The sequence below is a fragment of the Rhinolophus ferrumequinum genome, chromosome 22 (genome assembly GCF_004115265.2).
Source record: "Rhinolophus ferrumequinum isolate MPI-CBG mRhiFer1 chromosome 22, mRhiFer1_v1.p, whole genome shotgun sequence".
Classification (NCBI taxonomy): Eukaryota; Metazoa; Chordata; class Mammalia; order Chiroptera; family Rhinolophidae; genus Rhinolophus; species Rhinolophus ferrumequinum.
The window spans coordinates 51860917-51884125 of NC_046305.1; the positions used below are offsets into that span (position 1 = coordinate 51860917).

The window sequence follows — 23209 nt, forward strand, 5'->3', positions numbered from 1 at the left end:
CATCCATCTACTCATTTAGGAAGGAAGTGAGTACAATAAGATGTAGGTTCCGTGAAAGCAGGTTCCAGACCTGCTTTGTTGGCTGCTGTACTCCAAGCGCCTGTCACAGAGCAGGCACTCAGGAAATATTTGTTGATTGAAAGAATGAAAGAATTGCATTTCTGTGCCATATATGCAAGACCTTATGTAAGTGCCATGATCAGAAAGTAGCCCTGTAAGAGTTCAGAAAAAAAATTTCACTTTCTGATGGGCGATTAGGAGGAAGAAAGGGGATAGAAAAGAAAAGGAACAGGTGAGAGAAGTCACAATGACCCACAAGACAGGAGAGAGGGCACAATTTTATTTTTTAAAATCTTATTGGGAGTACGGAATGGGTGGAATGGGGGGGTGGGAGAGATTAGGGTGAGGATGAGAAGGGCAAGAGTAATGATAGTGAAACCAAGATCCTAGTTCTCTCTCCGCTGACCTGGTCAGTGCTTCCTTTTAGAGATTAAAACCTAAGGTTGGGGGAAAGAAATGATTTTTGCCAAAGGGCGGGTTTCATATCTGTATCTTAAAAGCAATTCCAAGAGTATCACCTGAACCAGCCTGAGCTTCCTCTGCTATTATTATTCAAATGAAGACTTGAATAAGCAGAATTTGTCTCAGTGGGGAAAATTGCCTGGGGCACCAGCCTAGGTAAGGCTAAGTGACCTGGTTTTGCCCATATTTAAATGATGGCTCATGAAGAAGACCTCCTCTTCCTAATCCAAGCATCTGCCCTCACCGGTGCCATGGGTGTCTGCAGTGCCTTGCTACTGCTGTATTGCAGCCGAATCCTCTGCACTCAGCATCATGTAATCAATTCAGTCTGATCAAACGTACTGAGCCCTGGCCCAGGTACTGAGAGTGCAAAGATGGAGGAGAGATACCTCCGTCCTACATCTCCAGTTTAGTGGAGAGAGTTTTGGCCTATATGACATGGTGCTGGGGTCTGTTTTTGCTTTTGTGATTAGCATTATTATCGCTACCACCAGCACCGTCTCCACCATCACCACCGTCACCATCACCACCATCACCACCGTCACCATCACCACCGTCACCACCGTCACCATCACCACCGTCACCACCGTCACCGTCACCACCGTCACCATCACCACCGTCACCACCGTCACCATCACCACCATCACCACCGTCACCAGCGTCACCACCATCACCATCACCACCGTCACCAGTGTCACCACCGTCACCAGTGTCACCACTGTCACCATCACCACCATCACCACCATCACCATCACCATGTCCACCATCATCATCATCACTCTAAGCCAGATACAGTAGTAACTGTTGTCTCATTTAATTCTTAACCAATTCTATATAGTAAGCATGAGTACTCCCATTTTGTAGTTGGAGAAACTGAGACTTTGAGATGTGAAATGACTTACCTAAGATCAAAGAAGTTGGCAAGTGGCAGAGCTGGTATTTGAACCCAGATCGATCTGACTTTAAAACCCATACCTACTCCTTTACGTCTTTGCTGCCGGTGTGGATGTGACAATACTTTGATAAGGGAAGTACCAGTTAAAAGATCGTCTCTTTACCACCATCACGCCCTCCCCACCCCGCATCGTAGTTTAGGTAATGCTTTTGCCCCTTCTGGAGTAGTTAGAATGAGCACATACTGTACAGTCTGCCTCCCTCCGCAGCAGGGGTCAGTTTCATGAAGGTGGGCCCCTCAGCCACAGGTACACAGAGGTTCATGGTCTCTGTTAGGAAGTTGGGAGGATCTCATCTCCAGTGAGACACGGTGATGATTAGACCCAGAGAACTTGACTTCAGCAATATTTTTCCCCTGACGACTCTGTGTGAAGAACCCAGACTTGGCCAAGACCAGTCTGTGCAGCTGATGGAGGCACGGAGGCTGAGAGTGTCCTGTGATCAGATACCAGTGCAGTGACTGCTGAATGTCATGTGCAGACCTTGCAGACTTCTAGCCACAGCTTGATTATAATCATTAAGCTTTTACAGGACACTGAATGTATTGCAAAGGATTTTACGATCTTAGTTTTATTAGATGTTCCCCATCTAGCCTCGCCTAATGAAAGGGCTGCTGCCTCTGCATTTCAGATATGGCAAGAGGGCCATGGCCAGGTTACATTTTCTGCCAGAGGTCACCCAGAGGCTGAGCTGGGTTCTGACTTGCTGCATTTGCCAGATGTGATCTTCTCCTTTGAGCCAATCCATTTATGGGGGAATCATGGGCATTTAGAGCTAATGAAATAATACATTGGGGGTCTGGAAGGTAGTAGGACGCATTGTTTGACATTTGTCTTTTGTCTTCCAGTGTGAATTTTGGTTTTGGTGTCCAGAGTTTGATGAATCAAAAGTAGAAGAGCTCAGTCATTCCTAGTGCCCTTTTGTGGTTCTCCCCTTTCTTTTAAATTAACATTTTTTAAAATATTAAAGTATAGTTGATGTACAACATTATATGAATTTTGAGTGTGCAACATAGTTTTTTATATATTTTGTATATTAACGCCTATAAATATGGATATATCATTTGTGAGTATCTTCTTTACTCAGTGGGTTGCGTTTTCACTTGGTTGATGGTTTCTTTGTGCAAAAGCTTTTTAGTTTGATGTAGTCCCATGTGTTTATTTTTGCTTTTGTTGTCCTTGCCTGGGGAGACATCCAAAAAAATATTTCTTAGGCTGATGTCAGTTTCCTACCTATGTTTTCTTCTAGGAGTTTTATGGTTCTGGTCTTACATTTAAGTCTTTAATCCATTCTGAGTTTATTTTTGTAGTGCAAGTAAGTGTTCCAGTGTCTTTTCTTTTTTCTCTCTCTCTCTCTCTCTCTGTCTCTCTCTCTCTCTCTCTCTCTCTCTCTCTCTCTCTCTCTCTCTCTGTCTCTCTCTGTCTCTCTCTCTCTGTCTCTCTCTGTCTCTCTCTCTCTCTCTCTCGCATGTAGCTATCCAGTTTTTTGAACACCATTTATTAAAGAGACTGTCTTTTCCACATTGTATATTCTTGCCTCCTTTGTTAGGTTAATTGATTACATAAGCATGGATTTATTTCTGGGCTCTCTATTCTGTTCCATTGATCTATGTGTCTGTTTCTGTACCAGTTCCATACTGTTTCGATTACTACAGCTTTATAATATAGTTTGAAATCAAGGAGTGTGATATCTCCAACTTTGTTCTTCTTTGGTTCTCCCTTTTTTATGTGCCATCTTTTCCTTTGCTCTCCAGAAGCTGGTCTTGAATGAGAGAGTCCAAGTTCCAGGCATTTGGAGAAGGACCCAGGTGGTGGGTGGTTTGCAGAATGCTGATTGCAGACTACATGAGAAGGTCCCAATAGCTCTCTTTTGCTTGGAGGTGGCATTCTGATATCCTCCTATTCTCCACATAGGGTTTCTAGTTGAACCACTAGTTTTATGGGCTCTTCCTAGGTATTCAGTTACTCTAGGCTCTGACGTTAACTAAATTGTGGAACTCGGGGTTAAGCAAATAGAAATAAGTTATTTATTTATTTTTTATTATTCTTGTACAGCAGGACTTCTCAAAGCCTCACGTGTGTCGTGAGTATCCAAAGGGGGACTCTAGTATAAACCATATCTGAAACTCATGGACCACTGACTTCATTTTCCACCCTCCATGCTGTCTTCTGACAGTGACGTTCCATACGATACTCCTGAGGAAATTGGGGCCGAGATTTTTTGAGCATGTCTCATTCAGACAGGCGGTACAGTCCCCTCCTTCTTTCGGTGGCTCCTTCTGGGGCTTCATTTGCTCTGTGGAGTCATGGGAGGGAGGAAACACTCCTTCAAGATTCACTTGGAAAGCAAATTTAGGGTGAAATGTCTTCCCTACTGCATAAACCTACTAGGCATGAGCTTGTACCCAAGGCCAAGAAGATATGAACCAGATATCTCCTGGAACTTTTCTTTTCTTTTCTTTTCTTTTCTTTTCTTTTCTTTTCTTTCCTTTCCTTTTCTCTTGTCCCATTATGCCAACTGTAATATCATAAATGAGTCTTGATTAGAGGGTATGTGTTGGGGTGTAAGTTACTCTATGGGTCTTAGGAGTACAGATGCAGTAGGTTATATTATGAACAATATCTTGAAATCATGTCTACCAATAATTTTTCAGCATCAGAAGATTGGCCTCGTGCTAGCCCCACCAGATTTCCTCCCAGAACTGTGCACTTGGATCTTTTTTATACAGAGTAGTGAGCGTCAGGGTGTAAGAATGTGTCTTCTTTGGGAACGGTTAATTTGTAAGTAGATTCTGGCTGGCCATGTGGTGAATTGGGAGCTGGGGGAATCCCTGCTGTGTGCCCAGCTCAGACTGGTATTCTCTGTGACCTTAGGTGAGTCACTGAAACTCGGGGCCCCTGTGTCTATGTATGAAATTGGGATAATGAGTCCTGAGTCCTCCCTCCCTCCTGGGGGTGGGGGAACAAATGAGACCATAAATTGTGAAGTGCTTTGAGCTTATAGGAAAAAAAGCAAGAAGAGAATTTTTAAGGTTCTCCATGCTCCATTTTCCTTCTCTTAATATCTAAACGCAGAATCCTGGGAACAGATCCATGCAGAGAGAAGCGAGGTCAGGAAGAGATTCCTGTGTGCCCAACTGCCCGAGTTTGGCACGATTCCGGCTTTCACAAAGTCTGGAACAATCCCCTCCTTGATCACACTGAATGCTCTGAGATTTGCACCCTCTGTCCTTTATCTATCAGTTGATAATCAGCTTCTGTTATTGTGGGATGTTCAGTGGGATTATTTTCTATTTCTGCATTAAATCTTTTTCCTACTACACATCAGGATTCAGGCAAGGTCTCTTCGCCAAACCTTGCCACACACCCACGTGCTGAAATTCAGACATGTTTGCTGGATATTTGTCCTTCCACTGGCCTTTTCTTGTCCTGTGCCCAGGAAAGCCAGGACTGGTGTTGTAGGCTAACCCTTATCTCAGATCGCCAGGATCTGGCCTCTCAGTGACTTTCTGCTGTCAGGGGCCCAAACCATTTCAGTTTTTTGCTGTGCTTATATTATTATCAGGATGCTTATTTTCCTGAGCTGAGATGGCGGGGAGCTTGGAAGGACTTGCCTGAGGCCTCACGGTGACTCATGAGCACAGAGTAGAGAGGGATGTGAGCAAGGGATTCTTCTTCCCTGATCTCACTCTAGCCCGTTCCCTCCCAGCCACTTGCCTGCTTGGAAATCAGGTTCCAGAGCTGATGTGTTGCCTCCTCCCACCCATTGTTAATCTTTGACGCAATTCATTTATCTAAGCCCATTATCTCCTTGTGGTTCTCTCTTGGTTGCAAAATGTTTCCCACCTCTGGTTCTATTATACTTAAGTGCTAGGGAGTCTCAGTCAGGCAGCTGTCCCCTGACCCTCCTTGTCTCTGGCTCTTGTCCTTGTCAGAGGCTTGAGCTAACACCTGACAGGGATAAGTGCAGCGTGGTGGCTCAGGAGAGAAGGGAAACTATAATTTCTTGAATGCCTTCCATTTGTCACGCTCCGTACTAGACACAAGAATAACATAAGCCTGTGAGTGTGGTGGTCACATGTTGGAGATGAACAAAAGGAGCACAGATCAGTCAAGTGACCTGCCCAAGGTCACATGACATTCAGCCCACGCTCTTTCCCTGCTACTTTGGGTTTTGCTAAACACTCTGCCGTGGCCACACGTCTTGTTATTTACATAATTATAACTGCTTGCATTCGTATAGTGATTTATGGCTTCCCAAAGTTTTCACAAGCTTGATTTCATTTTATGCTTGCAACGGCCTAGTGAAATAGGCACCACGAGTAATAATATATCAGTGTTTTTATATGGAGAAGCTGATGCTTACAAGGTGCGGTGATTTGCCCAATGTCCCACTATCTGGGGACTAGTCTATCCCATAGCATCTATTATCAAACTGTTCTTCCTCAAGTACTATTTTCATTCTGCCACTCTTCCGAGTAAGAAGCTTACAGTGACAACCTCTTCCTCGTACATATACAATTGTCAGTCAGTTGTTCAGTTCTCTTTGCCTGCTGACCTTCCCCATCCATCCATCCATCCATCATTCATTCATTCATTCATTCAACAAACCTTATTTAAGCACTTGTGACGTGCAAAGAACTGGGGATACAAAGAGGGGTGATGATACATGTCCTGGGGAAGATTACAGTGTGGTCAGGGAATTAAGCAGGCCAAGCCATTATTTTAATCCAGGATAATAAGGGCTTTGACAGAGGGTGTCATGGGAGCACATGAAGGGGGACCTCACCCAGACAGTGGGCTCCAGGAGGGCAGCTTCAGGAAGGTGGAGCTTGTGCCGAATCCTGTGGGACGAGTTGGGTGTCGGGTGTGCGACAGGGAGGGATGGGGTGAGGCTGGGAAAACTAAGCAGGAGAGATCACGGAGGACTTTGTGGGCAAAAGTGAGGAATTTAGGCTTCATCCTGTAGACTACGGAGAGTCATTATCGGATTTTGGGCAGGAGATGACAGGATGACGTAATGAGAGCTGCACTTTTGAGAGGTCACTGTGACAGGTGGAGTGGAGGAGGGCCAGGGAGCCTAGCACAGGGAAGTCACTTAGGTAGTCACTGCAGTGAAACAGGTGAGAAATGGAAACCGAACTAAGGTCTTTATCGTTGGGCCGGAGAAAATCATTGGGATCAGAAAGAGTTTAAGATGTAGAAGCCCATAAGTTTTGCTGACATACTGGACAGAGAAGGTGAAGAAGAGGAAAGAGTCAGGGAGAGGGCTGAGTTTTTGCCTTGAGCAGCTGGGCAGACGGTAGAACTCTTTACCGGGAGAGGAGGTTCCCTCTGAGCATGTTTAGTTTGAGGTGACTGGGAGACCCCTAGAGAAAGAGGCAGGAGGACGCATAGGTCTGGAACTCAGGATATAATTCTGGGTCGGTGACAGAGGTGTGGAAGCCACGAGCAGGGACGAAGTGATTGCAGCCTCCAGAGGAGAGGAGGTCAATGAGAAAGAAGAGCGCAGCGGTTCTCACGCGTGGCTGTGCATTCGAACCACCTGGGGGAACTTGAAGAAGCCGGAGAACTTGGGTCACACCACGGGGCTGTACAATTAGGATTTGGGGAGATGGGATCCAGGCATCAGTGTTTTTCTCAGAACTCTCCAAATGCTAAAGTGGCAGTCAAGGTGGACAAACATTTGGCTTACAGAAAGAAGAGCAGGAAAAGCCTCATTAAAGGTGGTAGAAAGGGGAGACAAGCTCCTGAGAGAGCCCAAGAAGTTTCCTGAGGGGAAGAGAACCTGGAGAGAAAGGGGATCATGGATACTCAGGGTGCTGAGCTGAAGGAGGAAGGAGTGGACCTCCCCCTTGTCCATAATCTCCAGTCACTTCCTAAAAGATCCTTTTCTCCAGGCACCAAATCTGTTTGCTCTTCCTTGCGTGTCACGTGGTACATGCTCGTCTGGGTCTCCACTCAAACTGTCCCCCGGGCCCTTTTCCCGGATAATCCACATCCACTCCATTTTGAAGGCTTGGCTCAAAGCTCCTCATCCAGAGGACAGCCGGTCAATCTTCCCAGATTCTGATTTCTCCTGTGTGGGTAGCACGTAGACTTGGAAGAGCTGGGTTCAAATCCTGCCTCTGCTACAATTTCATTACAGGGACCCTGTGGGGAAGTCAGAAAGCTCTTGAGTTTCTTTACTTGTAAGGTATGCGTAGCTAACACATCTTTGAACGGTTGATAGAAGATTTGTGTGTAGGAATGTAAGAAGCTCTCTGTGTGGTATAGTACAGGATGGTATTGTTACCGTTTACACTTATTCCTAGGTTACTTTGCAATCAGGCGCGCTCGCGTGTGTGTATTTGTTTGATTTTTAACTAGTTTATAAACTCCTTGAAGACAGAAACCGTTTTGTTTCTTTTCTGACCCCCTTTTAGCTCAGTGGGCTAAGGTGATTCTCAGGCATCACACAACATGTGTGGCTCGTGGGGTTAACCAAGCGCAGTGGCCCCGGGGACGTCACTCCCAGGGGACGGGACTCCTGGAGCTTTGAGCAGCACCAAGACTCAAAGGCCAGCCTGCACAGGCATGGGGTGTCATTTGAGTCAGTGTCATCTAGTCCCGATCTGTAGGCTGCAAACACATGCGGGAAGAATCCTAGGTGTGTCCAGGAAATGAAAAAGGACGAGGCAAAACCATCTGATGGCTGCCCAGCTTGCTCTGAGGAAAATCCAGAATCCTCAGGTGCACCTACCGTGCATAATTTCAGGTTCTGCAGAGTGACCTCTCCGACCTCATCTCCTGTCACTCACCCCCTGGCTCGTTTTATATCCACTTGTTTCTTTACTATTCCCTGGCACACCACTGATTACAGCCTTTGCAGCTGCTGTTCCCTCTTCTTGGAATGCTTTTCCCCGGATACTCATTGGTTTCTTTCCCTCACCTTCTTCAGGTCTTCGCCTGAGTGTTTTCTTCTCAGGAGACCCACCCTGACAACCTTATGTCATATGGTGACCCTCACCATTTCTTACCTTCCTTCACCATTTCTTACCTTCCTTCACCATTTCTTACCTTCCTTCACCATTTCTTACCTTCCTTCACCATTTCTTACCTTCCTTCACCATTTCTTACCTTCCTTCACCATTTCTTACCTTCCTTCACCATTTCTTACCTTCCTTCACCATTTCTTACCTTCCTTCACCATTTCTTACCTTCCTTCACCATTTCTTACCTTCCTTCACCATTTCTTACCTTCCTTCACCATTTCTTACCTTCCTTCTTGCGTTTCTTTTTCTGTAGCACTTGTCACCATCTGACGTAAAGTGTATTTTACTTATTTATTCCCTGTTGTCCCTCCACTGGGATGTGAACTCTACAAGGATCATGTTTTTTGTCTATTTTTTTAAAAACTGCTGTATTCCCGGTGTCTAGATGGCTCTTGAAACACAGCAGGCACTCAGTGTTTGTTGGTGAATGGATACATGTGCAAATGAATGAATCGGTATAATTTACTCATCAGTGGCCAAGACAATTTGAACTGGAGGGTAGAGACCCAGCAGGGCAAGGAATCTGACTCCTTTCCTTACTCTAGTTTCCTTATCGGGTTTTATTAATCATGGTGAAAACTCTTTATTTACGTAATTTATGGTGAAAACTCTTATCAACTCCTATGGGGCGGTGATGACTCTTTAGCTTCCTGGCTTGTTTTGTTTTGTTTTGTTTTTCTCTCAAAGGGAATAAATCCCAAAGAGGTGAGGGCTCTGGTAGTTTCCTGAATCTGCCTTTAAGCTCTCTTCTCTTTCTCTCTCCTGAAGGTGACTCCTTGTCCTCGGGAAATTCCTACCTTTCTTTGGAGGGAATTTTCTAAAAACAGGGGATTCTTTCTTTGAACTTCAAAGACAAATGGCATGAAAAATGAGGACATTTTGGTTTGTAACTCTCTGGGATTAACTAACTCTCTGATGAGGTTGATCGTGTTGGAAGGGCAGAAGTTTTCCAAAAGAGCTTGGATGAATTTGCAGCAGTTGAAACACAACGGGCTGCGAGTGCAGGCGCGTCCCATGGCGTGTGGACACCACTTGTGCCCTCTCTATTCTCAGTGGGATGTAAGCAGTGGCTGCACGGACCCTTGGTCCTACCCAGGAAAGCAGTTGTGTGATTCACAAGCCCCTCAGTAATTTTCTGCTCAGGCACAGGGGGTGGGGGAATGGGGGGAGGTTAAATGTGAAATGTGCCTTCTTTTATTTCTCATCTGACTCCCACAAACTCATCTGGCTACACCGTAGGTAAGAGTAAGGCACACGATTGAAAATATCCCAGACCTTTATTGTTTTAAAACCAGGTTCTGACAGAGGCTGGGAAACCATGTAGCAAGGATGCTTAGGCAGAGGTTTCTGGGTTTTGTGGGCAGTTGCCCTAGGTGACCCTTTTACATCGTAAAATCCTAGAGTTGGATCACCTAGTTCACCTTAGAAATCATCTAGCTCAAGTTCCCTCCATTGTCAACGTTCCTCGGCCAGCATCCTGACCAATCGGCTCATAGTCTCTTCTCAGCAGGGCTCGTGATGAGAGGACCACTGCCTCCTGAAGCAGTGGACTCTGTTTTAGGAATGTCGTAAATATAACGACACTTCTCCTTCAATTGGGTAAAATCACCATCCCCTTAACTTGTACCCACTGGCTCTCGCCCCGTTCTCTCCAGCAAGGTCTACTTGCTCCTTCTTCTGTGTGACAGGCTTCAGATGCTTGCAAACACCTCTAACACGCTTCTCCAGTGGAGAAGCCCTCACCGCACTGCACTCCCCTGGAAAAACTCCAGGTGGCAGCACCTCTCGTGATCTAGACGGAGCAGTGCCGGGCAGAGAGCTGGGGCTCCTTCCTACCTGGACTCCGCTTCTGTTAATTTAACCTAAGGGTGCTTTAGGTTTTTCTTTTTAATTAAAAATTTTTCATTGCGGTAAAATGTGTATAACATACAATTTTCCATCTTAACCATTTTTAAGTGTACAGTTCATTAGTGTTAAGTACGTTCACGTTAAGTCTATTTAGTATGCTTTTCACTTGGAGAAACAAACTCTGTCCCCATTAAATACTCATTCCCCATCCCCCAACCCCCCTGCCCCGGCCACCAGAATTCTACATCCTGTTTCTATGAACTTGACTACTCTAGGGACCTCATATGAGTGCCGTCCTGCAGTATTTGTCTCTCTGTGACTCAGCGTGATTTCCTCAAGGTTCATCCATGTTGTAGCAGGTGTCAGAATTTCCTTCCTTTCTAAGGCTACGTAATATTCCACTGTGTCTGTCTATCACATTTTGTTTACTCATTCATCCATCAATGGACACTTGGGTTGTTTTCATCTTTTGGCTCTTGTGACTAATGTTGCTATATAACATGACTGTACAATGATCTCCAAGACGCTGTTTTCAATTCTTTTAGGTATATACCCAGAGGTGCGGTTAAGTCTATTTTTAATTTTTTGAGGACCTGCCACACTGTTTGCCATAGTGGCTGCATAATTTTAAATACCTACCAACAGGGCACAAGGGCTCCAATTTCTCCACATACTTGCCAACACTTACCTATTTTCTTTTTTTTTTTTTAATTACAATTTTGTTTTTTTAGAATAGCCATCCTAAAGGGTGTGAGGTGGTATCTCATTGTGCTTTCAATTTGCTTTTCCCTGATGATCAGTGATGCTGGGTGTCTTTTCATGTGCTTGTTGGCTCTTTGTATACTTTGGAGAAATGTCTCTTCAAGTCCTTTGCATAGTTTTTAATTGGCTTGTTTGGGTTTCCTTTACTGTTGAGTTTTAGAACTTATTTTTCTATATGCCTGATATTAATCCCTTATGAGATGTACAATTTGCAAACATTTCCTCCCATCTATGGGTTGTCTTTTCACTCTGTTGATTGTATCCTTTGGTGCACCCACCAAAGTTTTTTTTTATTTTGACGCAGTCTAATTTACCTGTTTTTACTTTTGTTGCCTTTGCTTTGGGTGTTATGTGTTAGGCTGTTTTTCTTTCTTTTTAAAGCAATTCAGTTTGCTGCTCTCCTTGTGAAGACAATCAATTAAAAGCCCTAGTCAGATTTGTCACACCTAGTGCTGTTAAGCCTCTGTCCTCCATGCTACCTCCTCCCCACATTTGTTTCTCTAAAGCCTACTCATCTTTAAAGGCCAAGGTCAAACGCTTCTTCCAGCAAGCAATCCAGTAGTGTATCCCGATTAGATGTAATTGTTTTCTCCCTTGTGCTTGATTATCGGCCTACCATCGTATTCTTTGAAACCATTGCAGCGGTTTCCATGTACCACATCTCTCAGTAGGCTGTGGGCTCACTGAGGGCGGGGCCAGTGTGACTGATGTCTGTACCCTGCACGGTACCCAGCCAGTGTCTTGTGCGTAGCTGTTCTAACGAAGACCCGTTGGCTCGGCCGTGACATGCCGGATTCTGTTCCACGAATAATAGCACCAACTGGACAGGCTCTTTTTATTGGCTTGGGAGGCAATAAAGTGATTGTACAACGTGGACCCGAGAAGTCAGCCCTGGATTTGCATTCTGTTCTTGTCACTTCCAAGAGATATAACTTCGGGTGAGTTATTTAATCCCTGGATGCCTGGGCTTTCTCGTCTGTACGATGGAAATGATACAAAGCCTCTACTTTCGAGGATTCATGTGCGGGTTCCGTGGGATAAGGCATGGGAGCAGTCAGCGTCGTGCCCGGCACACGTCAGGTGCTCAGGGAGAGTTACTTGTATTTGAAAACAGTTGTTTGTTTGTGTGAACCCATCGCATGGAATTGTGGTTGTTTTCTGCCCCATAGGTTGTGAATGTTTCATGGCAGACACCCTGCCGATGTGCCTCCCACCTCCAGCGCCTGGCAGAGCATCCAGCAAACTGTAGTTATCGGTGTTTGTTAGATTTGTGAAGGAATGAATTTGAGACTTTTCAACTGCAGCCCCTTACTTACATATGTAAGTAAGATGCTTCCGTCTTTGGAAGGCATTGCACTGTGGGGCCTTATCCATGAGCAAGATCAGTGACTTCCCCGGCTTTAGGGAAGTGTGCGAAAGACAGACTTGCAAATGAGGAACTTTAAAATAAGCAGAATGAATTAGAACGCCACCATAGAGAACTGAGGCTAGTAGGAGCAGACAGGTGGAGTGGAAAAGTGGATGACTAAGGCAGGAGCAGGCTGTGGCTTGATGGAGGTGAAATTTAAACGAGTACGATATTCACTGCAGAAATCCCATCTGCCTATTTAAAACCTAATCATTCACTAAAGCCCAGGACAGCTGCTTCCTCTCCCATGAAGACATTTGTCTGGCCTCATCTGCTTAGGATCTGCTTCCCCTTTGGGCTGCCATGTTGCTTTCTTTTCTGTCGTCTCATCACCTCCTGTTACAGCCCTCGCTGTGCGTGAGGTGATCAGCAAACGTGGTACATTGCGTCGTCGTTACTTAGCACCTGCCTCTACAGCCCTGACACTACCCGCGCTTCTGGGGCCCGAGGTGTTATCGTCACGGTTCTCTAGTGCCTAGAACGTGCCAGGGCGGCATCATGCGAGGCCCTCCACAGATGCTTACAGCCACCCTATGAAGATGTTATGTGATGAGACTTTCAACACGAGGAAAGCGAGGCTGAAGTCACGCAGGGGGTTCAGTGGTTGGACCAGGATTGGAACTGACTTCCGCTGGACTCCCAGACTGCGGCTCTTCACCCCGCAGCCTTCTGCCCAGTGCACGTACACCGCACACCGCACACCGCACAACTGGGGAAGGATAGCCATAAAGGTAGCAGAAACTGGTGGCCAGGCCGTGTGACTAAATCTCACTTGTTCACTGGGTGGAGAGCGCCACACTGTGACCTGTTCCCTTCCCCGCAGCCTTTGTCATTCATTTTTCTAGACATCTAGAGACCGGGAATCCCGATCAGTAGGTGGCGCTAGAACCCCATTTGGTATTTTCTCCAGTTTGCTTCCCAGGTGGTGTCCAGCCTCTGGAATATTTACTGTACTTAATCATCTAGCGCTGATTCATCTAGACATTTAGTTGTAAACCCATAACATTATGACTCGAAGGAGACATTATAGATTGTGTTGTTGTGACAACTCCTCATTTTAAGGAGAAAACCAGAGCACAGTAAGGCGACAAAAATTATCCAAAGTCCTAGGTGGCATTAGTAGCAGGGTCAGGGCTAGAATTCAAGTTTCCTGACTCCCAGTTCAGTGCTCTCTCTCTGACTGTTACTATTTCTTTAATGGAGTTCTCTGCACCCTTTCCTCTCAAGAATGCAAGTTGCTTGTATGCAAAATGCAAGGAGATTATATTTTGACAGTAAATGTTCGGCCCATAAATATTCAATTCAAATTAGGCTCCAACAGCTTGAGTAAGTCCTAGTCAGTTAGCCTGCAGCAGTGGCTGCAAATCCATTTGTGCTGAGCTCTCAAAGGACCCGGGGGCCCATCCGCCTCTGAATGGCCTTAAGCTTCCGGGGAAAGGAGGCAGGAGGGACGTCATGGAAGCAACAGAAGAACATTTGTGCGCGTGGCTTTCAGGAGGCGGGACGCACAGGCAAACTGAGTGTGGAGGTCAGCAGAGCACCGAGGGAGGATTCACGGAGGCCACTTTGGAACTGGCTTTCAGGGGGTGGACGGATAGGAACCACTGCTGGGTTTGGCACGAAAGGGAAGAGGGGGGAGGGTAAAGTGGAACAAGGAGTAAGACACTAGAATGGCTGCAGTCTGGGATCCTGCAAATCATCAGAAGTGTTGGTGGTGCTGAGAGGAGATTACCCCGCTCAGCGGTGCTGTTTGAATGGAGCTTGGGGGGTGGGGTGGGATTCACCGGAAATCTAAGAGAGAAAGGCGGGGTCCTGGGGTGTGGGGGAAGCTGGGTAGGTGACAGCTCACTAAGGGCAGAGCAGGACAGTGGGTACAGAGTGGTGGTGCCAGGTATGAGGGGGGGTTGTGATGTAATGGAGAGTCCGTTCGGTTGAAGGTGATTCAGCAAGTACCCAGCAGGTAGTTCTTTGGAGGTACCTGGGTGCCAACAGCGATATGAAGCATAAGGTGTGGACCTATTTCTGAAGGAACTTCTAGTACAGTCTGGGAGCAGGCAATGTCCACTGCTACCTAATATGGACTGGGTGGGATGATGGTGGTGGAAGTTTCCAGTTATTGCTTGAAGACAAAGGAGTGGTTACTATTGCCTGGGAAGAGGGGGATCAAGGAGGGCTTCTCGGAGGAGGTGGCGCTTAAGCTGGGCTTTCCCATAATGTGAGACACATTTATTAATCTCCTATAAAAATAATCCAAAAGGGGAAAAGATAGACCAACTAAATAAGCAAGAAAATATCAGATTACTAATGATCTCAATTTATTTTTAAGCAACTATTGGAGTTTTGAACTCTATTTTGCAAATGAGAAAAGCGAGATTTAAAGAGATGAAATTTTTCTAAGGTCCTGAAATTAGGAAGTGGTGGAGCTCGGTCTTAAATCCAGGTCTTTTTATTCTAAATCCCAGTCTCTTTCCATGGAATTGGCTAGTAATTCCGCTCGGTGCTAAAGATACAGCTATGGGTGAGATGTAGTGTCTGCCCTCTAGAACCTCACAGCGTGGTGTGGGAAACAGACGGGTTTAAAACCGACTTCAGTGCCACGTGGTAAGTTCTGTGCTGGTGCGAGGTCCAGAAGATGTTGCTAATTAGACGAATGGTGGAAAGCGTTTAAGTGCAGGAGATGGTGTAAGCGGAGGTATGGAGGCTGGGAAGTTGTCCCGTGAAGTTGGAGCCCAGCTGGCTTATTGTGGAGAACCAAGCTGGCAGTGTGGCCTGGGCCAGGTCACCGACGGCTTCTCTGAGCTTTCACTGACTGGCCGGGCACCAGGAGTGGTCACTGTTTTCCCCACAGAGGGTACAGTGGCAAACAAGACAGACAAAATCCTCGTACCCACACCCGCTCAGAGGGGACAATGTCCACACCCCTATTCACCTAACGTGCGCATCTTTGGGATGTGGGAGGAGACCGGCGTCCCCGGAGAAAACCCACGCAGACATGTGCAGGACGTGCCAACTCCACTCAGGGGCCCCGGTTGGAGATCGATTTTTTCCTTTTCTCATCAGTGTTATGACAAAACAACGTTGAACGAAACCACCTTGTTTTAGGACCAGCTGTGCAAAGCTGAGTAAGATATGGTCTTATTCCCAGTTTGGTAGGGGAGATGATGACAATAGAGTGTGTGACAAATGACGTAACAGAAATGAGTGAACGTAGAGGAAGGAGGGCTGAGCATCCGGGAAGCCTCCCTGAGGTGGGCCGGTTTAGTTGGGACACAGAGGACGCCTAGGTTTTTGCCAGGCAGACAAGGGAGGGGAGGTATTTCAGGCTATGCCATGGTGTATTCGAAGATGTGAATTAATGAAAGACCACGGTATGCCAAGACAAGGTCAAGTTCTTGGTGTGGCTGGAGCGTTGGATGCTCCTGAGAGGAGCCTTTCCTGAGAGTAGGCTGGGTAGGTCGTCTGGGTGTCATGGCGAAGGAAGGGCCTGTGTGCCCAGCTAAGGTGTGTGAACTTTGTTCTAAAGTCGCTGGGAGCCGATGAAGGGAAGGGAGATTGAGGCAGGGGAAATGGAGAAATGGTCGAGAGGATGGAGGGTATAGAGTTGGCCGTTTGAACGTGGAGGTGAATGATGGGGAAGAGTCAAAAATCTGACTCCTCTGCGAGGGAAGGAGCTGAACATGACATTTAGAGAGGTCATGTGTGACTCCTTGTTATTGGTTTCCTATTGAGTTCTTTTTCTTTCTGGGCCCAGGAACTCAGAGAACAAAGAGACCTTAGAAGTCGAGAAACGAGGTCTTGTTCTTGGAAAATGGCGCACGCGTGAAGCCCCCACTGCCCCACAGTGAAGAAGGAAAAGAGTCATAAAGTCATTGCTCACCAATCATTTATTGGGAATTTTAACACAATTTCATGGATTTGCTTGTGAAGGGTTTTCAGGCCCCAGGCACTCCGTATGGGGTGACAGTCTGGGCTTCTGAAAACAGGTGGCATATGCTTCTTCTCTATTTAATATGGTCAGAAACTAGAAAGGCATTGAGCTGAAATCAGACCAGTCAGCTGTGGTGACAGGACCTCAGGGGACGGTCCCTCTGGGGAGGGGAGGTGCCTGGGCGCAGGAGGTTGTGGGCATCAGAGATGTCCCCTGTGGCCTCTGGCTCTCCCACCGGCCTCTCACTGTGTTTCATTTTAGTGTAGACTTTGAGGCGTACAATTCCTGGTGTTTCGTCCACAGGCACCCAAGCTTAGGGAAGCGCAGAGGTGGAAGCGCAGATCCTCAGGCTGTGATGTGTAGCTTCAGAATGCCTTTCCCGTTTCTGAACTTTTGGGAGAAGTCTCTACCTTTCAGTGGTCCAGCCCTGTCCTGTCTCCATGGAGCCGCAAACCAGGAAATGATTTAAATCCCCCAGCCCATCAAAATTGGGATCTGATTAGTTCACCCAATTTACCACTCAAAGTTCACCCAACCAGTACACCCTAGAATTTGCTGCTCAAAGAACTAAAATGCCCTAAAATTGAATACTAGTCCTGAAAAGCATCCTAGCAAGTAGATAGAGAGTAGAGGAGAGAAGGAAGACGTACACTTTCCATCTCTCAAACAGCAGTGAATATGAACGTGACACGTGGATTTCCTCCTCGGCTTCGTGTCGCCTTCGCCCTGGTGTGGGCACAGCTTACTGCTGACACTCCGTCTGCTCTTGTAGGTAAGCATAGAAGGCGCTGGGGGTGATGGATGACTTGGAGTGACTTCCACCCTGTTCTCTTCTCTGGGGCCTCTCACCGCTCTGGGTGGGATGGAAGCACAGGTTACTGCCTCTTCTCTGGGAGTCTCGAGTCTGGCCATCCTCCTTCATCAGGGCTTTGTTTCTATCAGCACAGCCTCGCTCGGTCCCCTGGGATTGTTGGTCCAGGATCCCTTGATCTCTCTCCATTTTCTCAGGAGTCTGCCCACGGTGTCGTCGCTGGCAGTTTGGATCCTCTTTGTGGCTTTGCCTGTCCTGTGTCTGACGGGAAGTGTCCTGACCCTCGTACTGGTGTCTGCCCCAGCTCTGGCGGCCCTGCTCGTCTTCCACCTGGTCTCTCTGCCCTTGGCCACGACTCTGCCTGGTCTGTGCCTGTCTGTTGCCCTGCTCGCTGCTGTCACGCCCTTGGCGACACCCTGGCCGTTCTTGCTGGATTAGGGCTACGAGTTTGTGTTGGTGGTGCTGGCTGTCCTCCTCGGGCTCCCAGGCCTGGTGGCTGATCTGCTGCCCTACCCCCGACTGAAGTCTCTGTCCCTGACGTTGGCTCCCTTCCCGTCCTGCAGTCTGTTGACTTGGTCTCCCTGACCTTCCTGATTGCCCAACGCAGGAGTCCCTGCTGGTTCCCTCGTGCCCTTGGAAGCACCTGTTCTGCCCAGTTTCCCCAGGCTTCGACTGACTGGATTGAGAGCTCGGGCCTTGTCTGTCTGTCTGACCATACAGGGGACTCTGCCCTTGTCTGTCTGTCTGGCCATAGTGGGAACTCTGGCCTTGTCTGTCTGTCTGACAATAGTGGGAATTCTGGCCTTGTCTGTCTGTCTGGCCATAGTGGGAACTCTGACCTTGTCTGTCTGTCTGGCCATAGTGGGAACTCTGGCCTTGTCTGTCTGTCTGACAATAGTGGGAACTCTGGCCTTGTCTGTCTGTCTGGCCATAGAGGGGACTCTGGCCTTGTCTGTCTGTCTGGTCATAGCGGGAACTCTGGTCTTGTCTGTCTGTCTGTCCATAGTGGGAACTCTGGCCTTGTCTATCTGTCTGTCCGTAGTGGGAACTCTGGCCTTGTCTGTCTGTCTGGCCATAGAAGGGACTCTGGCCTTGTCTGTCTGTCTGTCCGTAGTGGGAACTCTGGCCTTGTCTGTCTGTCTGGCCATAGAAGGAACTCTGGCCTTGTCTGTCTGTCTGGTCGTAGCGGGAACTCTGGCCTTGTCTGTCTGTCTGACCATACAGGGGACTCTGGCCTTGTCTGTCTGTCTGGCCATATTGAATGTCCAGTTCTTGCCCGTCTCTATGCCCACAGCCCGATTCCTGACCCAGCCTCCCAGACTGTCCATAATGTGAGCCCGATTGCCGTTGGTTGGTTTGGGAGGAGTGAGACTCGCCAAGTCTTCCAGACTGGCCACAACGAGCATCCTGAACTTGTTTCTCACACTGACTCAAGGCAAAGATGTACCCTAATTTTTTAGGCTGGCCGCTGCTCGAGTTGTGACTCAACTTTTGACCAGAGCGGGAGTCCTGACCTTGCGTCTCAGACTGGCCAGAGCGGGAGTCCCCATCTTGCCTCTCAGACTGGTCCTGGCTGGTGTCCTTGTTTTGTCTCTCTGACTGGTTACGGTGGGAGCCCTGCCTCTCTCCCTCATGCTTCTGCCTCTGTGCTCTGCCTTTATTTCCTGGAGACTTCTCGTCTTCAGTTCCTTCCTGCTCCTCATGCTTGGAGGTTCTGTCTCCACATGACTCACGATCCAGCTTACCATAGCAAGCTTGGGCCAGCTGGAACACCAACAAGAGATATTCCTGAAAGTCCACATATCCGTTTCTGTCTTTATCCAAGAGGCTCAGGATGGTTTCCACAGTCTCTGGGTCATTTGGTCTCTGTGGGAAAAAAAGAGCAAAATCAGATGTTCTCCTGTGGATGCTAAGATGTGTGTCACTGTCCACACCCCGTCCATTCATCTGGGTGAGCCTTCCTTGGCTGGGAAACCATTAATCTGAAATAGCTCCGGTTCTAGGCTTTGATCAGTTGGTTCTCAGAGCCTCATCACTTGCTGGACCAATGGGACCATGACACTTACTTAAAATCAGCTTCATTAATAATTTGAGTCATTTGAGGAAGCTAGCCCATCCCATCACATGCCATATTGTAATTGTTTGTTTACCTACTTCTTTCCAACTATACTGTGAGATTCTGGATGGAGGGGAGGCTGTTTTATCTGTGTTTGTATCTCCAGAGGCTAGGATAGGGCTGGAATGGAGTAAGCGCTTTACGAGTCTTCACTGAGTGAATGAGTGAACGAATGAGAAGATGTGCGGATGGCACATAAAATACAGAAATCAAGATGCAAATCGAGATTTTCTTCTGAGAAATGAATTTCTGGTTTGAAGTTACACTCCCTCCTGTTCAAGCTCAGATACAAGGAGGTGAGTGTGTGTATGTGAGCACGCCTGTCCAAATGCGTGTGTGTGCGTGTGCTGGGAGAGGACTACTGAGGAGCGACCTGAAATTCTTTTGGTCACGGGGTGGAGCATGACCAAATAAAACAAAAATCATCAAGCCCGGGATGCAGGTGTCAGACTCTCTCCCCCTTGACTCCATGGGGCCCAGAGTCTCTGCGTCTTACCCTGAGGATGTTTCCAAACTCAGCCAGGAGTAGGTGCTTCAACTCCTCTTTGCACAGCAAGGTGCAGTCCCCATCCTCGTTGGAGTATTTCTGGAACACCTTGATCACGGTCAGTATGCTGTTCAGGAGGTGAGCCATTTTGGCAAAGGCAGATGAGCCTGAAGGAAGAAACACGATTTTGCCTAGTGTTGAGGACGGAGACCAGGAGACGGCCTTTTCAGAGGGAAAGTGGCCCCTTGTGTTGGGAAAGAAGCTTAAGAAACTACAGGGCCCCTTCTTAGCCATACACCCCTCTCTTGGACCCACAGTCGGGCTCCCACGATCCTGTGCTGCAGTGGGGTTGGGGTGCAAACTATGACAATTTCCTAAACCTCAAAAGCGTACAATAGGTGTCTCCTATGCACCATCCTCTACTGCAGGTGGGACTTGCTCGATGGAAGCTCTCGTGTTGGAACAAAAAGGAAAGGTGGTCTGGAAGGACCCAGAGGCCGGGCCAAAGCCAGTGCAGTAAAGCACAATTTTCCACCAACGACCAGCCCACTGGAGCGGTCAGACAGATCCCACTGAGCAGGTCTCAGCCTTCTCATGAGCTAAAGTGGGGAGGAAGCCAGAGGTCCTTCGGCGGCTTTTTGGGAAGCTGAATTCTAGCATGAGCCTCTGGCCTGGATGGTCATTTGGGGATGTGATTATAAAGTAGGACCCACGAACACAAAAACGGTTACAGAAGAAAAGAGCGAGCCAGAGGAAAGGCGTGGACGATAGGAAGTATGGACAATCAGCCAGGTCCACGCTGGCCATGATGGGAGGCTGGGGTCTTTGGGATCTGGATTTCTTCTTGCGGTGTGAACATTTCAGTTACTGGGTTTATCGGCCTCCAGACTGAAGCCCTGACTGCAAGGCACAGTGTCCCGCCAAACGCGAGCAGTGGTGCCCATAAAGGGAGTGGCAGATAATGAACTGCATGGGACCAGCTGTAGTCCCTTGAATGTTACTGTGACCTTATGATCCAGGGCCTCCACTGACGAGCTCCAAACTCTTGGGGCTTCCCGAACATGCCCAAAAGACAAATACTCTACTATGGGAGACGAAGCCGTCCACCCACAGTTCTAGCCTCTATTTTGGGGTGCCTAGGACACGCTGAAACAAAAGCACGTGTATTTCACAGGCTCTGAAGTAGACCACCCCAGCCATCATTACGTTTTCAGACAGAACCGAGAAAGGGATGTAGGAAGGTAAGCTCAGACCTCTCCAGCTCAGCACATCACCGCGGCCACCAAGAGACTCGGACATGCTGCCATTGCTCCCCCATATATGTCTTACCTGCTTAAGGAAGGACGAGCAGATGGAGAAGCTGAAGAGGATACTGGGGACCTGAAAACCCATCCTATTTATAGGGGTTGTAATTGTCCTACTGGGCCATCCGAGGAGACACCCATTCTGTGAAGGAGCCTGAATCACCCTGGGCCCAGCCCAGCTCAGTCTAGCTTGGCCTCTCCCTCTGCAAACCGTTTGGTTTATTTACTTCCCCCACTTGCTCACGAACCTGTTTGTCACTGGATTAGGTGACACTGTTCAAGTCACAGCCCCATTTAATTAGGGGAGCATGGGTGTGTGTGCATGCCATGGGGGTCCCCAATAGACAGGCGTTAGGGTGAGTTCATCCTTAATATGTGTCACTGACCAAGACTAATGGAAGACAATAGTCAAATCATACCAAAGAAGATTGTCAGTATGGTCACTCTACAAAACCTGCCAAAGTAGGGACTGGAGAGTCTAGGCCAGGAGACACATATAGAAGGTGCCAAAAAAAGTACACACATTTTAAGAAAGGAAAACTGTATTAAAATTGTAATCCTCAATATATACCGATAACAAAAGACGCATACATGTCACGTTTGACTTTTGCAATTACAAGAGGTGCTCAAAGTGGTTCCCATCAGCGTCTGATTACGGCGAACTACTGCTTGAGCAACGTTGACCAAAGTGTCCACTTGTATACATTTATTTGGCACCCCCGGTAGTTTCTGGAAGAGATTTGTCTTAGGCCGATGTCTTGCCTGTGTAGGTAGATGTGTGTATCTGAATTTATTGAGCTATTTTTATTTTTAAAAAAATTTAACAGCGCCTGCAGGCGAATGGGAGCAGTCGATACCCGACCAACTGACGGGGAAGGGGAGCCCTGACTGGTGCTGCTACCACTTGAGCCTTTTAAGCTCGTCCTGAAAAGTTAGTGTTGAGAGAAAACGTGGGCGCTCGTACTGTCTGTGAGTGGAGACGCTGGCAGAAGCCTGGGCCTCCATCTGTCCCAGGATGGAGGACATGCCAGCCGTGGCTTCAGCACAGGAAATTCATAGTAAATCTTGGTGGAGTAAGTGAATTATTGAATTAGGGAAGTGTTTGGGAATCTCGTGTGAAATGTAAAACATTCTAGGTTTGCTGGACTTTTTCTATGTCCCCATACATCCATCCCTGATCAGTAACGACACTTGCGGTTTCTGACTGTGTGTCGAGGTTCTGCAAGGGGATCACAAACGTGCAGAGAGATTCTAGTCCTGCTGGAACACAGAAGCTTCACCTACGACACGATGTTCAATACTGGGAGCCGAGTGTTAGAAACCCAGGGTGCGTGTGGAGTCTTCAGGGGCCTGGTCTGGGCTTCCCTGAGGAGGTGGGATTTGTGTTGTTCCTCGAAGGGTTCAGGGGGGCAGGAGATAACGCAGAGATTCTGGTGGGGAGAAGGAAAGACCAAAGGTACAAAGGTGAGAATTTGCAGGGTGTGTTTGGATTCCAGTAGCTGGGAATCTAGCGGGGCAGCGGGGATAGGAGACGAGACGTAGCCTCCTAATTTTACAGACGAGGAGACGGAGGTCCAGCTGGACGGACTTGCCGAGGCTCCCAGTGGGCTGTGGTTAACGCCAGGCCTGCAACCCCTGTTCCTTCGTGCTTTCTTACGCTTTCTTGGAGGTAGGTTTGGGTCCTGCTTTAGGGTCTGTTTTAATGAGAAATGGGAAGCAGGGACATTTTGGTCAGGAAAGTGACATGATCAGAGCATTGTTTGGGGGAAGAGTTTAATTGGACTGCAGAAAGGTGGCCAGCTGTGTCGGTTTGTGTGGGACTGAGAGTTTTCTGGCACACGAGACTTTAGGTGCTAAAACTGGGGGTGTTTTGGGCAACCTGTGACAGGTTGGTCACCCTGGACTGGGGCGCATAGGATGACATGGGGAGAGCAGGGCCTGAGCTGGGAGGCCTGGTAGGAGTCTCTTGTACAGCCCACCCACGTGAGAAGAGACTCACGTGGCATGCAGCAGTTCATAACTACAGGAAGGTGGCT

General features: G+C 47.7%; 1 protein-coding gene across 1 annotated transcript; it reads right to left on the bottom strand.

The window, feature by feature from the left end:
• Positions 1-18750: 18750 nt before the first annotated feature.
• Positions 18751-20016, bottom strand: RPTN (repetin). Its single transcript, XM_033093461.1, is given in 3 exon segments — positions 18751-18816; positions 18818-19132; positions 19879-20016. Coding segments are annotated over 3 exon segments (519 nt in total).
• Positions 20017-23209: the final 3193 nt, after the last annotated feature.